Genomic DNA, 19,364 nt, shown 5'->3' on the forward strand with positions numbered 1-19,364 from the left:
ACATAAGGGCTGCACGACCCTTTTCTTTAAAAAAACAGACAGAGACTTAAATAACCAGCAGGTATGCAACCTTCACAGTTCACAAAGCAGGTCTGGCTTGACTTTTTCATCAGCCCAGAAAGATGTTGCTGTTATTCCCATTTTATCAATGACAGCAGTGAGATCCCAAAGAATTTGTGCAAGAGCGAAAGCTCTTAAAAGCCCAGGCGGGCCCGGGCGCGGTGGCTCATGCCTGTAATCCCAGCATTTTGGGAGGCCGAGGCGGGCGGATCACCTGAGGTCGGGAGTACGAGACCAGCTGGGCAACATGGTGTAACCCCGTATCTACTAAAAATACAAAAATTAGCCGGGCGTGGTGGCCCGTAATCCCAGCTACTTGGGAGGCTGAGGCAGGAGAATCGCTTGAACCCGGGAGGCGGAGGTTGCAGTGAGCCGAGATCGCGCCACTGCACCCCAGCCTGGGCAAAAAGAGTGAAACTCTGTCTCAAAAAAAAAAAAAAGCTCAGGCGTAGGCCACTTCCCAAGGTCGCTACATGTCAACAAATTAGAAAAGACGAAGCCCCAGGCCTCTGGGGGCGCCTTTGCTCTGGAAACCCCGCCTCCCGGCACGGGAGGGGCTGGACGACACTTCAACCCCGCCCCGTGACGCGTTAGGCCCTGCCCTCGGACCATCTTCGTCTCGCGGGATCTCTCGGGAGGATAGACGGGGTCAGGTCCCATCATGGCGGCTGAAGAGGCTGATGTGGATATCGAAGGGGACGTGGTAGCGGCGGCGGGGGCACAGCCAGGGTGAGGCTTACAGACCGGGTCTCTCTGGGGCGGAAAGGGGACTTGATTCAAGGAGAGGGCCCTGGGAAAACTGCAGGTCCGGCAAGGGAAAAGGGAACAGAAGACTATCGCCTGGGCCAGGGTCTCCTGTGGGCCTGGGAGGCGCCGCGCCCGCCGGCTTGTCCCGAGCCCAGCGGGCAGGGGGGTTACCGGGAGCTCAGGTACTCCTGTGTCGCTTTCACCTTTTGCCGGATGCTGTGAGGGCACCGATTTCGCCTACCACATTGCGTTTGTTTTACATTTAGATTCCTTCTTCCGTTCCCTCCTTTTCAGGATCTCTTCGACTGTAACTAGGAACAAGAGCGGCTACGGACGAGACCTGAGCACAGGGACTTTTACACTGTGGCTAGCTAGCCGTGTGACCTTGGGCGAGTCGTTTCATCCCTTCCACATGGGGATAGTTGTAAAACTTCTGAGAGGCAGCTTCACTTAAAGGGGCTAGGTTTTAGAGTTGGACAGTTGTGGGTTTTCCTTCTGCATTTGCTCGCCCTACCAGTTAATAGCAATGTGACCTTGGGCAAGATACTTAACTTGACTGAGCCTCAGACTGCTCATATTTAAACTGAGAGTCATGATATGTGCCTCATGAAATTGTGAAGATCAAATGAAATAATTGTGAGATATGCTTAAGCATACGGTAGGTGCCCTCTAAATGTATTCTTTACCATCCTGTTACCCTCGGGGACAGTAGTGTGAGAATCCAGTGAGGGATCACATTTTTTTAAAATACCTCTTCCAGCAGAACAAACAACCTAGTGTGATTTGACACGGAACCTCCTTTGACTCCTTGCTTTCTGAATGAAAAATGAGTCTCCTTTTAGTCATGGAGTCTAGCCATGGAGTCCAAGTCATTTAGTCTAGCCATGACTATACTAGTCAGGAATCAGAAGACCTGAGTTCTAAAGTCAACCAGCTATGTCTATAATTTTGTACAATTTCCTTAGAACTGTATTAGCTTGAACCATATGAAATTGCCAATATTTAGACCATTTTTGTTCTATAAAGTGGCAATTTCATGTAGTTCAGCTTAATATCAGGGCCTCTGTGAACTGGGGAGAAGTACTAACCCAGCGCTTGAGGTACTAACATAGTGTGTTTAGAAGTGTATCATTAACTCTAAAGCCCTGTAAAGACATGAGGGGTAATTAAACTCATATGGTCATTGTCCCTCAGAGCTTTGCAGATGAGTAAGGAGCCCTTAATAACAATACTTGTTGACATTCATGTAGTGTTTAAATCTTCACCAAGTGCTTTTGCATGCTTGATTTAATTTGCTTTTCACAACAAGTTAATGAAACAGGTTGGCAGGGATACTTATCTGCAGTCTAGAAAGAAATGGGCTGGCCTTGGAAACACTAAAGATTGATCACCTGAGGGCATTGGCTGTATGCTTCTTCCATAGATTTATCTTAATTTTTCTGATTGTGTTTAATTTTCCCCTTTTCTTTTCTTCTTATTTTAGTTGAGGCCTAGGTCTACTCACCAGTAGCACTCGTGGTAACAAGCACGATTACAAAGGTTATTGGTTCCTGGTGATGGTTACAACCATTGTCTTACACAACCCCAAGGAGTATCATTAATATTATATTTTGGTAAATAGTGCCCAGTGGTGTTGGAGCTCCAACCATATGGAATTTAGTGTAATAGTACTCTCTGAAGTATGTAGTTACAGTTGATGATAGCATCTGTGAAACCCTTGAGGATTAATTTAATAGACACTTGTAAGCACTTGGTAAGTGCTAGATGTCAAAGTTAGAAGGTGGCATTGAAACTTTTTGGTTTCTCTTCTACTTCTACCATTCTTTCTCATCCTTCTTTTCTTAATGTTCTTTACATCCTGGTGTTGCAAGGAGTTTTCTCATCGGACTTTTATTCACTGACCACACAGTCCTTCTCAAGACTTCAACTTCTCTTTGTTAGGTTGAATGATATGAAGTTTTACCAGTGTTCAACCATTTTTGACTTGCCAGCTTATGTTTCCCAAATCTGTTACCAACCCAGATCTCTCTCTTAAGTGACAGATCCATTTATCCAGTTCTCTGAATCTATCTATACTTGGATGTCCCACAGGCATCTCAGTTTCACCTTATAGGTTTTCCCCACCAAATCTGCCTCTTCACTGTACCCTAGTTTAGTAAATGTCACCTACACACACCCAGTCACCCAAAGCACAGACCTAAACTTCATCATTCCTTACTTCCCTCCTTCTACTCCTCTACCCTATCAGTTATTTAGGGCTGTTGATTCTGTCTAAATATCTTCTCAACTGTATTCACTTCTTCCTGTTCTCACTGTCCCATAGCTGCAAGTTATTGTTACCTTTCTCGAGTATTTTTATAATCTCTCCCTCTTAACTGCTCCTTGTCTCCTTACCCCCCTTCTGTTATATTCTGAAGTTAGAGTAATCTTTCTTACATCCAAATCAGATCATGTTATTCTCTTCACTCCCCAGTTGGTTTTTTGATAAAAATCCTCATTTTTTAACTTCCAGAGATCTGACTGATCCATGCCCCACCGACCTTGTTCATTCAGTCCAACGAATATTGATTACTTTCTAAATGCCATGCACTGATATATAACAGTGTATCAGAACTAAGTCTGTGCTCTCATAGAGGTAACATTCTTGTTAGATGACATAAACAGCAGTCTTATACGTATGTCAGATGGAGATGGGTGGAGAAAGATAAAGGAGGGGAGGTGAATGGTTTGACAGCTTTATCTTTTACATTGATCCAGGAAAATTATATAAGATTGGAAGCTACAGGACCTCAGAGGCAGTATGAATACACTAGAAGGACTGGATTTGGAAAGTGGGAGAAACAACAGAATTGGGGCAGATTAAATGGGGGTTGTGAAGAAAAAAGAGCAGGCTTGGATTTCTGGCTTGGATAACTAGGGAGATGGTAGTGCCACTGAGTGAGATGGTGAACAATGGAAGAGTAGCAGATTTGGGAGGAAAGGTGATTTCAAGCTTTAAACATGCTAATATGTGGTAATCAGGCAGATATCCAGAAGTAGCTACCAGAGTGTGAGTGTTGCTGATTCTTCTTATTGAGGAATAAAAAGATTTCTACAGTTAACTTGAAATGATAGTGGTTCTACTTTCTGAACTCTTGGCAGACCTAGTTATTTGAGCAAAGGTTTCCTTGAGCTAATACAAGTCTCAGAATCCTTTATTTAGCCTTGCTGGTAGTCTCTTCCAGGTCATAGTTGGCATTTAAGATTAAGCCTATTTGCCATCAACAGTTGAGAGAAATGATTGCTTTTAGAGAATAGTTCATTAGCCCCACAATTTATTGTAACTACTGCCTCATTAAAGATTCAAATTTATAAGCCTGTTGAAAGGTTTTTGCAGTCTTAGAGATGGAAAATTCTTACCACTAGACTAGGTCTAGAAAAAGTCAATAAGCAAAATATTAAATTTATATCATGGATTGAGCCCCCTAAAACTTATTCAGCCTTTTCAAATATGGGGTAAACAATGTAACTTTAAAGAGTTCTTATGAGCTTAATGAAAAGAGTGAGATAATTAACAAAGTTTGATCTCTCGTGGACATTGAAAAGCCTCCAAATCAAATTAATTTTTTAAATTGTATGAGTTGTTATTAAAACCACATTTTTCTTATCTATTCACTGTACTGTCCTTTGAGTATTTTCTGTTTTGTTTCTGTCATCTAGTTGTTTTTTTTTTTTTCCCATTTTATGGGTGGTGCTACTGATGGTGGTTTTTATAATTTAGATACAACTAAAAGGTTTAATCACAAAGTTGAATTCCTGTATACACATGGGTACTGGTACTAATCAACTGAAATTGCATTGTTGGTTCATAGTCACAGAGCATGTTGCGATTGCTGCTTTGGGGTATTGTTTTCCTCATGAGATTGTTTATTCTTGAGAACCAAAAGAAGTGAGCAGTCAGACTTGATGTTTCACAATTGAGATGGGGTAGCTTAGCACTACCATGTATTTCACAGGCCAAAGAGGTAGAGCAGGCATTTCCACGATGTTAAAACTGTTTGTTAAGCATTTGCTTAGTTCCCTTACTACCTGCCGGCTTCTGTGCTGTGTGAGTTACATTCATTAACCAGTATGATTTTCACTTATATACTCATTTTCTTAATTATTACAGAAGTGACAAAAATACAGCATCAGTTTTACAAAAAGATCACTATCTTGATTCATCTTGGAGAACAGAGAATGGCCTTATTGTAAGTATTTTATAAAAATATCAGGTGCATTAAGCTGTTATTTATTGCCTAGAGTGCTGCTTTTTTTTTTTTTAAACTTAGTACTAGTTCTCAACTATCACAGATGTAATATTTTTCTTTTTTAGAAATTTAGTATTTTTCTTACTTTAGAAATAGAAACCTCTTCTTTTGACATTGAAAAATGGCCTGTTGAGGAACAGGTTTGGAGCCCGCTAGATTTAGGTACAGATCCTTGCTATACCACTTCTCAAATTTGTGAACTTCAGTTTCTTAACACCTAAAAAAGTGGTAGGTGGGCAAGGTGGCTCCTGCCTATAATCCCAGTGCTTTGAGAAACTAAGGCAGGAGAATTCCTTGAGCCCAGGAGTTTGAGATTGGAGTGAACTCTGATTGTGCCACTGCTCTCCAACCTCGGCAACAGAGTGAGACCCGGTCTCAGAGAAAAAAAAATGGGATTATCACAGGGCTTATTTCTTCATGTAGTAATTACTTATTGAGTACTTACTGTGTGCCAGTCAGTAGGTCAGGTTTGGAGAATATGACTATAATGAAGACAGACATGTTCCTGCTCCCAAGAAGCTTATATTCTAAAAGGGAGTTAGATAATAAACAGGCAGACAGACTAGTAATAGATTTTGAAGGAAATAAGCAAGATGCTGACTGAGAGTACCACAGTGGGAAACCTAGTTTAGATTTAACTGTCAGTGCGGGAATCTCAGAGGAGGTGAGATTTAAGTTGAAATTGATGGGAAAAAGGGTAGATATGTGAACAGTTAAAATAAAAAATTCTAGGCAGAAGGAACAGCAACTACAGAAGCTCTGGTTGAAGGCCAGTGTCTAGAATATGGTGGGAAAGGGAGGAGTGGCAGCATGTGGCAAAGTTGGAGAGGCAGGCTAGAGTTCTGTCATGCAGGACTTATGAGTTGGATTATGCTAAAGGGTTTACGTTTTGTTTTAAAGGAACTGGGATATTGAAACATTTCATATGGATTTAATAGAGATTAGCAATATATTTTTATAAAATTAATTTTGGGTACTGTGGTAAAGACTGGAGGGAAGTAAGTGGAGTTAAAGGGACTAGTTAGGAAACATTCACAGTAATTGAAGCAAGATTTGATGATTGGGACTTGGCCTGAGGTAGTAGCAGAAGAGATAGAATAGATGGATTTGAATTATATTTTGGAGGTAGAACTGGTTGATAGATTGGATATGGGCACCAAAGGAAAAGGAAAGAATCCACAGTGATTCCTGAATTTCTACATGGAATAACTTAGTGAGCAACAGTGCCTTTTGTAGAGTTGGGAATGCAGAGGGAGAAGCAGGTGGAGATAAGTGATGGTGAGTTCTGTTTTAGATATGTTGAGTTCTAGAAGCCAGTTAGATATCCAAGTAGAAATATTGGATGGGCTGTTGGATATTATGGTCTAGAGGTTGAAGAAGAGATATGAGCTGAAAATATTTAACCTGGAGCATTGAAAATGAGTAGAATCATGGAGATTGTAACTGAGGAAAAAGGAGAGTTAGTGGCGAGTTTTGGAAAGAGGTTAAGTGTCTAACAGAGCATCTGATGCCTAACAAATGATTCCTTTTTTGGATGGCGATTATTACCTCATCCTGGGCGGGAGCATGAGTCTGGGAATCCAACAGACTCGGGTGTAAAGTCTCTGCTCTTCCACTTAAAATGCGAGTAGTGCTGTGGTCGCTCCGGTAAAGTATTAATGCCTATCTCAGTGTTACTGTGGTAATCAAAAATATGTCTGTGTGCTCAGTAAATGGTGGCTGTCATTTGTAATCATTTTATCATGTATTTTCTTCAACAAAACAGAAGATAATTTCAAAAGCAATAAAAAAAAAGAAAATATATTCTCCTTTTAATAGCCTTGGACTTTGGATAACACCATCAGTGAAGAGAACAGAGCTGTTATTGAGAAAATGTTGTTGGAAGAAGAGTATCCTTTAATGATGATGAGGAAAGTACAGGTTTCAGGGAGAAAAATCTATAAATGCAAAAATTACAAGAGGCCACTGTTTACTAGATGGATTTTATTCAGCCCCAGACTGCTATTATATAATACCATGTTGCCTGTGTATGCAAAAAGCAGCATTTTATTCCTTGGGTTCTGTTTTACTGCTACATCTGAGATCTGATTGCATATTTTGAGTTTCTGTCACTAGCCAACTGTTTATGATACATGAATATTGAGTAGAAATGATAGAATATTTAAGTCACTTTGAACCTTAAGTCCAAGCTTGCATTTTTAAAGTTATGTAAACCGAAATCCAGAGATGTTAATTTGTCCAAGGACACAGAGTTGGTACATGTAAAAGTTCTTCTCACTTCATAATTTACAGGTGTTACGTGGGAGGAATCTAAATAAAAGCACAAAACAAATACTATAGAATGAAGATTTTTTTTCCCTACATTTGTGGATCCTTATTTATAGCTCAGTTTTCATACACATAAAAGGAGAGGATTGAACAAAATGATTTCTGATTTTATGATTTATAAAAATAGCTAGTCATAGTCTAATAAGTAGTGGTTTATTAACCTCTTTCATCTTCATTTTATGGATTTCTTCTCACTAAGCGAGAATTTCTCTGTTCCCATTATTTCCACTTATTGCCATGTTGATTTTAGAGTGTCTCTGTACCTTTAATTATCATAGGTTTAACCCCATTTAGACTTTCTTATTCTCTAATTCTCCCTAGACATTGCAGTTTTAGCCTAGATTATTGCTCTTCAGAGAAAGTCACATATAATTTAAAATTTTCCAATATCCTCATTTAACACAAAGGAAATTAATTTTAATAATATATATTATATAACCTAAAATATTGTAAATATTCTCATTTTAACATTTAAGATAAAAACATGAGATAATTTTACATTCTTTGTTTTGTGCTAAGTCTTTGAAATCCACCATGTTTTGTTTTGTTTTGTTTGTTTTTTTTTTTTTGAGACAGAGTCTCGCCCTGTAACCCAGGCTGGAGTGCAGTGGTGCGATCTTGGCTTACTGAACCTCTGCCTCCGTGGTTCAAGCGATTCTCCTGCCTCAGCCTCCTGAGTAGCTGGGATTATGGGCGCACACCACCACATCTGGCTATTTTTTTGTATCTTTAGTAGAGATGGGGTTTCACCATGTTGGCCAGGCTGGTCTCGAACTCCTGACCTCGTGATCCACCTGCGTCGGCCTCCCAAAGTGCTGGGATTACAGGTGTGAGCCTTAGGGCCCAGCCAAAATCCACTGTGTTTTATACTTAGAGTACATCCTGGTTCATGCAAATAGTGTTTCTACTATTTGCTCAGAAGTCACACATGTGATTGGTGGCCACTGTGCAAGTCTAGATAAAACACTTAAGTAGTCAGTGGTTCACTTCTAGATATAGAAATAAATAATGAGAGTATCTTTGTTCTCAGCACTATTCCTAGCATAGTACCTGACATATACTGTATACAGCCATTAAATACTTATTAAGTGAAGAATATCTCAGGCTAATCTTAAAGTATTTCATCAGACTAGTTTTAAGAGCTTTAAGAGGGAAGTTCCCTGGTAGATTTGATCTAAATGTTTACTATTTTTATTAAGGTAGAGAAGATCCTTAGATTCTTTTCTGTAGGCTTTAGAAATGTGAAAAATTATTCCAAAATTGCCTTGGACAACCAACCAAATTTATTTTTTACATTCTCCATATGTTTTGGAAGAAAATATTTAAACCAGGGTGTCCAATCTTTTGGCTTCCCTGGACCACACTGGAAGAAGAATTTTCTTGGGCCCCACATAAAGTACACTAGCGATAGCTGATGAGCTAAAAAAGAAAATCACAAAATAATCTCATAATATTTAAAGAAAGTTTATGAATTTCTGTTGGGCCACATTAGAAGATTCTGTTCTGGGCCACATGTAGCCTGCAGGCAGAGGGTTGGACAAACTTGATTCAAATGTGGAGGCTGTTTCTTCTTGTAGTCACTTCTAATTGGGAAGACAAGGGAACTATTAATAACATTTATGTAGCATACCTTTTGTATAAGTGATGTAAAAATTACATGACTGTAATATTGTTTAAAAAGTTTCCTTAATAATTACACAGATATTATTTATCTAAAAAATCACTACCGGAAAAAGTCTGGCTTGATCAAAAGGGAGATGATAAAAAATACATGAGAAGGTAAAATCAATTTATATTATTTCTAAAAGTCTGGATGGTATTTTAGAAACCTCACACGCTTCCTTATTTTCTTTTTTCATGTGATGCAGTCTGCAGAAAACAGCAAAATCATGTATGTACTTATATTTTATATTTCTAAATCTGTTTTCATTAGTTAAAAATTATGGAAGAATTTTTTTTTTTTTAATTGGCCTGTGGAAAAGCCCTCTTGACCTTGGGTTATACAAAAACATAAAGGAGATATAAAAACAGGTTTTTTTATAAAGACGTTGGAATGGCACAAGTATAATTTTATCATGTTATTTATTTGCCAGAATTTCTTTTATGGCCCTACATAGGCAGTTCTATCATATTGTGAAAAATATGGTTGTCTAGGGATTTATGGGGAAATTTTGAGAAGCTATTATGTAATATATTGGAATTGACTTGATTTCTTTTATTCTGTCAGTTAATTTTCACTTATTTTCAACAAAATTTTCATTTGGATTTGTGACTTTCAAAAATTATCTGAAGAAATTAACTATTTTAAAAATATCCTTTCCCCATAATTGAAAAAACGTTATTTAGCATTTATGAATTTGGAAGTTTATGGTCCCTTAAAGGGTGGGTTTACATATTTGCAATTGCCCAAGAGGTTGAGTACTGAGCAGCCTTTTGCTTTTGTATTTTGCGAATAAACAACGAAATGAAATTAACAAAAGGATTAATGGCTTGCTTAAATTAAATGAGTGAGCTTCATCAGTTTTATTTTCAATTCCTTGAGATAATGAATTTTAAAAACAATAAATATAATGCTGTAGTTTTTGACTTCTTTCCTATCTTAATATTTACATGGATTTACATGAAAGAACTAAAGAGAGTATTTGTGAAACCGATTTAAACTCTTACATGCCTTTCAGGATTTGGGAATGTATTAACACCTGCTGCTTTGTATCCAGTCTAAGGGAGCCTATTTGTTTGTTGTCACATTGACTTCCTTTAATGTCTTTTAGTGTTATCCTCACTCAAACCCAAGGATTATGTCTTTTGGGGCTCCCATCATCCTGAGCTAGAGACACGTGACAGGGTAAATCTCTGCCCCCAGGTAGAGGCTGTAGCCTTCTTGTTTTGTTTGTTTATTTTTAATTCCTAGACTCAAAGTATTGAATTTAGCCCATGGCAATCTATAACCTTTAGTGACATAAATATGGAATGTTCCATTTCAGAAATTTTTTTTGCAATTCCTTTTTTTCCCCTCAGGGTACATTCTCCTACAAAACCAGCCAGTTACTCAGTAAAGTGGACGATAGAAGAAAAAGAGCTGTTTGAACAAGGGCTGGTAAATAGAGCAATTTTAAATTTTTAGTAAAATAATTCTAGAAACAAATATTGGTAAAGTTATAAGGTTAAATTAATTTATAGAGACCTGAATTTTCTTTTTAATTACGGTTTTAACACCTTTAGTTCTTCTGTAGTTAGAGTAATGATGTTTATAGTGTAGTGCAAGAGAATTCCTTTTAACTTAGATCTAAGGTACTAAAATACTAAAATAGATTTAGATCTGTAGTTTTCATTCTTTTGGTATGATCAAAATCCAAGAAATTGAGGTATATCTGTATACATGACACCAACTACCTGGATTAAAAGGCAGAATTATTTGGTAGTCTCTTTTTTTTGAAACAAAACAAAACTTGTATATTTGACACTGTTGGGGGTGATCAGCTGAGTTTTTATTCAAATTCGGCATTGTATACACTGTCTAAATATTTCAGCGACTGTAAATGAAGACCAGAAACTTTTTTGTGTGTGAATGTCTATTACATTGAAATCTATTTAAATGTTCACAAGTTGCATAATGCAAAAGATATGTATTCTGGTTTCTAATTCTGAAAATACCCCTTAATATGAAGAAACTTAAAAAAAAATACTGTCGAGATTAGTTTATATCTTTTCCTTTAAGGTGCATGTTACCTAGTAGTGTTCTAAGTAATTTTGAAATTATGTGTATTTATGCATTACATATATAGAATATTTGTATATATTAAATTTATGTATGCTAATTGAAGTATCATTAACATTTCTACAGATGATAAGAATAAAATGTTTGTATTTGTATTTTAGTCAACACCATGACATCTATATACTGTATGATATTCTTATATAAATATATAAACGATCTTGAGGTTTTATCTCTTCAAGACTTTTCCTATACTGATGATTTTTTTATATTGATATTTCAGTCTGTTGTGTGATTATCATTTATATGATCTAACTTTAATAATTTTATTAAGATTCCTGGCAACTTTGGTGTTTTGCCTCTTATCAAAGAGCAGATACATAATGTTAGGTTTTAAAGGGAAGGTGAGGGTTAAAGAAAGACACACACACACAGAAGGAGGGCAGCTCAACAGCAAATACAGGCTTTATGTCCAGCATAAAACCTACAGAAGTGGGGGACCAACCTAATGCCAGAGCCCGCTGCTGTTTACAGCCTGGGGCGATTTATAGGTATGGGCAGAAGAGGGCTGGGCAGCAGGATATTGATAAGATGTTCCCGTCATGAGGCAGTTCTGGCCCTTGTTCCGGCGGGATGTCATCATGGTGTTCCGGGTGTTTTTTGGACCTTTGTCGAGCAAGATAGGATAGGGACGTTTCTTTAGTTGGGCCTTTGTTTGTCTTGTGGTCAGGTGGTTAGGCAGGATATTTCTCATGGCCTGAACACCTGTGAAATGTTTCACTTTGACAAAGGTCTGCAAAATAGCAAGGAGCTTACAACATGGTGCAGTTTGTGCTAACACATACGTACATATGCAAACAGATTGAATTTAAGGTTCATTTTTAGGTTGTTGTTTTTTATGTTGGTGGTACTTATGGGGACTACATTTGCATGGTTTAAAATTCAAAAGGTTCCTAAAGTTATAGGGTATTAAGTCTTCTCACACTCATCTTAGCCTTCAGTTCTCTTTGCCTGGGGTAAACAGTGTCTTCTTCGTGTTTTCCTTCAGAGATACTTGTCCATATATAAGTAAATATGTATTTATTTATATAGCGATATAGAGACCTCTGTCTGTTTACATTAAGGGAGATTTTAAACTTGGAATGTTTGCGTACACAACAAGCATTGAATTATTGGTTGTATTCTCAGCTTTTTTTTAACACATTGATAAAGTTTGCTTACAGACTGAATTCGCTCAGGCTTGGGAGTAGGGAATTGGGTGGTACTGAATGATGAAGAAAGGCTTTTTTCCTTCCCTTTTTTGGGCATGGGACTCTCCCTTTGCTCTATTTTGAAACTGGTGAATTTTTCTTTGCTCCTTCTTTTTTTACCTTTTTTTTTTTTTTTTTTTTTTTTAAAGAAACAGGGTCTCGCTATGCTGCCCGGGCTTTGAACTCCTGAGTTCAGGTGATCCTCTTGCCTCAGTCTCCTAAGTAGCTAGGACCACAGACACGGGCCACCGTGCCTGGCTTCTTTACTCCTCTTGTTCGTGTTCTTTCCCTAATTTTTCTAGTACCCAAGTCCCTACTCTTCTACTAATCATACCTTAATCCAGATCTGTCCTGTCTCCACAAATCTCCATGCTACCTACCAGTGTTATCTATTTGTCTTCATCCCACAATAAAGATAAGTAGTTCTTCAGTAAATTGATCTCAGCTAGGTGTTAAGAGCAATCTTAAATAATTACTTTATATTTACTAATAATTTTCAGAAGTTCTTTAAGAAATTGTCCAAATGTCATGTTTTCTAATGAATATCAGAAATTTACTTAAATTAAGATTTATCATTTGGGTCAGATCTTTGAAAATGATTTGCTGCTGTAAGGCATGACTGCCTGGGCTGTAAATCTGACCCTAGGGTCAGCTTTCCTAAGTTGTGGCTAGTTTTTTGTTTTTCATAGTTTTAAGAATTCTAAAAATTTAGAATTATTGAGCTACCTTAGGAAGTAGAGAATATCTTAAGTTGGGGATATAGCAAAGAGGCTTTACGTATTAAATTATAGTTAGACTTGATACCCAACAATCCCTTTTAGCTGTCAAATTATGTGTTGCTTTCTGTACTTGAGAACACTCAGGAGCTCCCTCACATTCTTGTTTTTTTCCCTCCACAGCTTCAGTGTTACGAGGTACACAGCCTTTGACACCAAGGTGTGGGAGGTGTCAGAAGACATTAGTTGGAGGGTAGGCAACATAGTGAGACCCCATCTCTACAAAAAATAAAAAATTAGCCAGGCAAGGTGGTGCATACCTGTAGTCCCAGCTACTGGAAAGGCTGAGGTGGGAGGATTGCTTAAGCCCAGGAGGTTGAGGCTGCATGAGTCGTGATCACACCACTGCACTCAGCCTGGGCAACAGAGTGAGACCCTGCCTCAAAAATGAAATAAAAACCGACAAAGACATTAACAGGGAAAACCAGAATTTATTAATGTGTGCAACATATACACATGCAAGAGAAACTCTGATGAGTAATGAAACGGGTAATTAGAACTTTGGGGCTTATAGCATCTTAACAAAGAAGACATTTGTTGCAGGACTTCCTCATTTGTGATTTAGTCTTTTAGGTCAGTTCACTGTGATACCTGACAGAGTAAAATCTGCTGCAAGACACCTAATGGATATTGCAAAATAGGGAATCTGGGTTAAAAAATAGTGTTGAAATTAGCACAGAACATGTTCAGTCGATCATATAAATGGAAAATGTAACCTATCCCCCTTTCAGGCACTTACTTATTTTAAAAAGTTATTTTAGATTTGGAACATCATAACTTACAATATGAATTCATACAGTTAGGTGATATCTTCATTTAGATAGGTGTTCTTTTTAAAAAGTAGTTTCTAAATCATTTCCATCAGTTTTCAGTAGTTCAGATTCCAAAAGAAGAATGTAGGCTTTGATTTTAAGAGCATAGTCTATATAGAAGACTTTATTATGTGCTTCAGAAAATAAAGATGTATGTTTTTTAATTTTTATTTTTTAATGTGGTAGGTGCTTGGACTATTCATAAGTAAATCAAAAGCAATTTTTTTTCAATTTTAATAATACAGGCTAAATTTGGCCGAAGATGGACCAAAATTTCAAAGCTAATTGGAAGCCGCACTGTTTTACAAGTGAAGAGCTATGCAAGACAGTATTTTAAAAATAAGGTAAGCAGAATATCAATATCCTAGTTAATAATGATAATATTTAGAAAAAACAAAGTAAGCAGAAGTATTTCTTTCATTCAGGCATTAAGGTCTTACTGTTAAAAGTTTTAAAAGTATTTTATACCCACATAGTACTATACAAAACCTCAGAACATATCTCAGTGCTTTGAGTATTGCCATTAAATAGATATCGTTACTCTATTTAATTTTATAAAGTTAAATGGACAAAATAGTAATTGCTCAAAAATATCCTATAAAGCAAATTGTATTTCAAAGAGAAAACCTTAGAGATCTTAATGTTTCCTCTAGAAAATAACTTTTCCTTTTGAAATATTTGCATTGTAGAAACTTATAGGAATTATTAGAGTTTAGAGGAGGTAAATGCTATCCTGATTCTAAAATCTGTTAAATAGCAATGAAATTTTTACAGTTGTTATGAAGAATTGTCTGAAACTTTAATAAACTGCAGTGTTAAGAAAGGTTTGTGATCTGGTTCCTTAATGTTTCAAGTAATTTGTGCTATATGCAACCATGTCGTTTTGATATTTATGTTTTTAATATATCCTCTTTGAAGCCTAGGAACATAATTATATAAAATTGGTGAGTGTCTTGAGTGAAAATTGATATTATCTTTTCATGTAGATAATGAGTTCTACCCCGTATATAAGATTTGTTTCAGTGTTATCTAGACATAGGTGGTAACTAATGGAATGGATTCATCATACATCGATTGTATGCTCCATTTTTCAGCGAGACAGAAGCATTTTCAAGGCAGCTCACCAAGGTTTAGTTAATACCTCAGAACAGAATAAAGCTTAACTTGGTTATTCTTACTCTTAGGCTTCCAAGATACATGCTGTGTATCTTGGAGTGCCAGTTTCACTCAAAGACCTGGGGTAGAAGGATACATTTTTCATGTTGTAACAGGGATTAGTGTATTATGAAATCAGTGCAAAATTTCATCTGAATTTTTAAAATTATAGACAGGATACTTAAACAGCAGGGATGTGAAAAGCTGTTTCAGGCAATATGTCCAAATCTCTTTTTCCCTCCTGCTACCCTTTTATTCTCTTCATAATAAGCCAGTTAACCTCAAATATTTAATCCTGGAATTCCGTTGCGCTACAGGATCTATAAATAACCACTTTCTGAGAGCTGTCATATCCCTTATGTATGTTAGTCATTTATAAGACTTTGTAAAAACTTTGTATGTAAGGATTTTATTTCATGTTATATTTGCTCATTCACTTTCATTATCTTTTTTTGTTGTTGTTACATTACCAGATATTTATATCTGTAATAGCAGGTATGGGAGATAATTTTATGGCTTAAAATATAATCTCTCTTTTTTTTTCAAGTATCACATTAAAATATCATCTCTATATTATAAGCTCATTAAATAAGCCTGCAAAAGACAGTTTGTTTGTGTTGTCCCTTGTTTAAATGAAAGGTAGTTTTAATGTACTCAGTGAAGATGTCAGATTAAGGATTATTTTAGCATTGTAAGAAACAATCAGCTATGGTATCAGATATTCTGAGAAGCCTTTAAAAATATTTCAATATATTGTACAATACCTTAGTATGATGGTTGGTTTATTCCATATGGTTGATCTGAGCCAGGCTGCTTTTTTCAACTTAATATTGAAAAATAAGTAGTAGTTAAATATAGGTCATGATTATTTGATTAATACAAATCACCAGACCCATTAATTAGTTATATAGTTATAGAAATTTTAAATGGTGATCCTTTACATTTGAAATGCAGTTATAGTCTCCAGTCATACCACCCTGAATACACCCGATCTTGTCTAAAATGCAGTTGTAAACCCTTTAAAGAAAAGCACATTAAAGGTATAATGTACCATTTACACGTACTCAGTTTAATAACACTGTATTTATCCTTTTAGTGTGTGTGCCAGTGATTAAATTTTTAAATCTTAATATTATGGGGATTTTATTTTGATATTTAATAAGGTCAAATGCGGTCTGGAGAAAGAAACACCCAATCAGAAGAACGGCCATAATCTTCAAGTTAAAAATGAAGATAAAGGGACAAAGGCATGGACACCATCATGTTTAAGGGGACGTGCTGATCCCAATTTGAATGCTGTAAAAATTGAAAAGTTATCTGATGATGAAGAAGTAGACATCACAGATGAGGCGGACGAGTTGTCTTCTCAAGCACCCCAAAATAATTCTAGCAGTGATCTCTTGTTAGACTTTCCTAATAGTAAAATGCATGAAACCAATCAAGAATTTATTGCTTCTGACAGCCAGGAAGCTCTCTTTTCCAAGCCTTCCAGGGACTCTCTTCAAAATGAAAAGCAAAATGAAACTCTTTCACGCTCAGAAATTACACTGTGGACTGAGAAACAGAGCAACAGTGACAAACAGTCAATCAAATTAAATGACCAGAAATTTAATGAATTGATTAAAAACTGCAACAAGCAAGATGGAAGGGGAATAATAGTTGATGCCAGGCAGTTGCCTTCTCCAGAGCCTTGTGAAATTCAGAAAGATTTGAATGATAATGGAATGCTTTTTCATTCTTCTTGCCAAATGGTAGAGGAAAGCCATGAGGAAGAAGAGCTTAAGCCACCAGAACAGGAAATAGAAATAGATAGAAGTATCATTCAAGAAGAAGAAAAACAAGCAATTCCTGAGTTTTTTGAGGGGCGCCAAGCTAAAACACCAGAACGCTATTTGAAAATTAGAAATTACATTTTGGATCAATGGTAAGAAAGAATTACATTTTATATGTTGTTTTAAAACCTGATATTCTGAAGTATTTTAATTAGGCCTATACAGAATTTAGAATTTTGCTAGTAAATCTAGAGATCACTACAGTAGGGAAGATTTAAGATTTCTCGTAATGAACAAAAAGCTTTGGTAAACATTATCACCTATAACTCTTATAACCCATCTTTTTGCCTATTCATTAGATTGTGGGCCTGGAATAAAAGGGATAGATGATTGCTTTTTGAAGCAGTCTCCTAGGACAGTGTTAGGAAGATATAGAGAGAACACCACTGCATGGGAAAAGGGAAATAATTCTTTCAGGTTTATCATGTGCTTTGAGTACAAAAAAAGAAAAATTTGATGACAGCAATAGTATTAAATGTGGCCAGATTGCAGAAACATTTCTCCTAAATAGTGATCTTAAGTGCTTTTAACTTTGAACTGGTGGTAATAATGTGCTATTAATTTCTTCATCCAGCTGTATCAGGATACAGTTTTCTGATAGTTGAAGCTTATTCTCTAAATTGTCAGTACTATTTATTTGAATTATTTAATGAGGGGTAGGGAACAAACCCCAAAATTTCCCACCTTATTAGCCTAATTTGAATTTTTAAAAATAGCTTAATTAAACCATCATTAAACATTTATAATTGCTGGCTGGGCACGGTGGCTCATTCCCGTAATCCCAGCAGTTTGGGAGGCTGAGGTAGGCAGAATCACTTGGTCAGGAGTTTGAGACCAGCCTGGCCAACATGGTGAAACCCTGTCTCTTCTAAAAAAAAAAAAAAAAAAAAAAAAAAAAAATATATATATATATAATATATATATATAATATATATATGTATGTATGCCGGGCATCGTGGCAGGTGCCTGTAATCCCAGTTACTCAGGATGCTGAGACAGGAGAATCTCTTGAACCTGGGAGGCAGAGGTTACAGTGAGCCAAGATCGTGCCACTGCACTCCAGCCTGGGCGACAGAGCGAGACTTCATCTCAAAAAAAAAAATCATAATTGCTAATACTGTTTCAGAAGCTATCAGATTGTATAGGGCCATCTTTACAGAGGGCTTCCTAGTTCCTTGAGCAGGGATTCTGCTTTGTCCCTTGTTCTCTTTTGTATCAAAAGCCTTCCTGTCCTACTGCAGTAAGTTTCTGCTGTAACCTAGAAGGGTTACCAAAGGAGAACAGCTTGCTATAATAAATCAGTAACCTTCATTTTACCCACACAATATAAGTCTTTGGTGTTTAAAGAGGGCTGTGTTCTAAAAGGAGGAGGTTTGTTCTTTTTCTTGACTCTTAGTTATCTTACAGATGGTGGAGGTGCTGAAAGTACAACATGTGGGTCAGTGTGGCATCATAGTATAAAGAATACTTGTAAGGAACAACTCCTGACTTTACGTAGTGCTTTACAGTTTTAAAGAGCTTTTCCTACATCATCTTACTTGATTTTTTGAAACAATTCTGTAAAATATGCAGATGGTATTATGTTTATTTGCTAGAGAATGATTCTGAGATCAGGAGAGGTTTAGGGACCTGCCTTTGATTACACAACCAGTTATTGACACATGAAGGACTTCAGTCTTCATGTGTCTGTAAATCACTCTTTTATTTTACATGGCCTAATTCACACTATTGACAAAGACTAGTTAAATTAGATTTCTATTGGCATCTACTTTTGTTTTTGGAAATAAGAGGGCAAATGGCCAAAATTTAAGGACCTTGAAATAATAACTAACTCAAAAATGTCCATATTGGCCAGAAGCAGTGACTCACAACTTTCATCCACGTACTTTTGGAGGCTGAGACAGGAGGATTACTTGAGGCCAGGAGTTCGAGACTAGTTTGGGCAACATAGCAAGACCCTGTCTCTACAAAAAGTTTTAAAAAACTTAGGCGTGGTGTTGTGTGCCTGTAGTCCTAGCTACTCAGGAGGCTGAAGCAGAAGAATCACTTGAGCCCAGGAGTTCGAGGCTGCGTTGAGCTGGGATCATGCCAGTGTACACTAGCCTGGGCAATAGAGCAAGATCCTGTCTCTTAAAAATGTCCATATGAATGATCACTGTATTCTTGTTACTTTAATCAAATTCTATATTTGTTACTTTGAATTTTGAATTCCAAATGAGGCAGATTAATTTATATAGGTACTATAAATTATATGGCAGTAGTTTCCTAAGTCTTTTGCCTTGGTTCATGAAACTGGTTAGGTATTGCTGCTTCATTATGGTTATTTAGCAGAACATTGTGAAAGCAAAAAATGTTTTGAACAGGAACTCACATTTGTTCAGAAATAGAAGAGAGTGAGTG

At 36.8% G+C, this 19,364-nt stretch overlaps 1 protein-coding gene across 1 annotated transcript in view; it reads left to right on the top strand.

Moving 5' to 3' along the window:
• The first annotated feature begins 692 nt into the window (after positions 1-692).
• The window catches only part of MYSM1 (Myb like, SWIRM and MPN domains 1), a 38,848-nt gene continuing 20,176 nt past the window's right edge, over positions 693-19,364 (top strand). The window contains exons 1-7 of the mRNA XM_017877251.1: positions 693-789; positions 4,958-5,036; positions 6,915-6,985; positions 9,126-9,203; positions 10,443-10,521; positions 14,223-14,321; positions 16,296-17,056. Of these exons, the coding sequence (XP_017732740.1) occupies positions 722-789; positions 4,958-5,036; positions 6,915-6,985; positions 9,126-9,203; positions 10,443-10,521; positions 14,223-14,321; positions 16,296-17,056 (1,235 nt within the window). The 5' untranslated portion in view covers positions 693-721. The remainder of the gene's footprint in view (positions 790-4,957; positions 5,037-6,914; positions 6,986-9,125; positions 9,204-10,442; positions 10,522-14,222; positions 14,322-16,295; positions 17,057-19,364) is intronic.

Source organism: Rhinopithecus bieti, unplaced genomic scaffold (assembly GCF_001698545.2).
Source record: "Rhinopithecus bieti isolate Rb0 unplaced genomic scaffold, ASM169854v2 scaffold_6380, whole genome shotgun sequence".
NCBI lineage: Eukaryota > Metazoa > Chordata > Mammalia > Primates > Cercopithecidae > Rhinopithecus > Rhinopithecus bieti.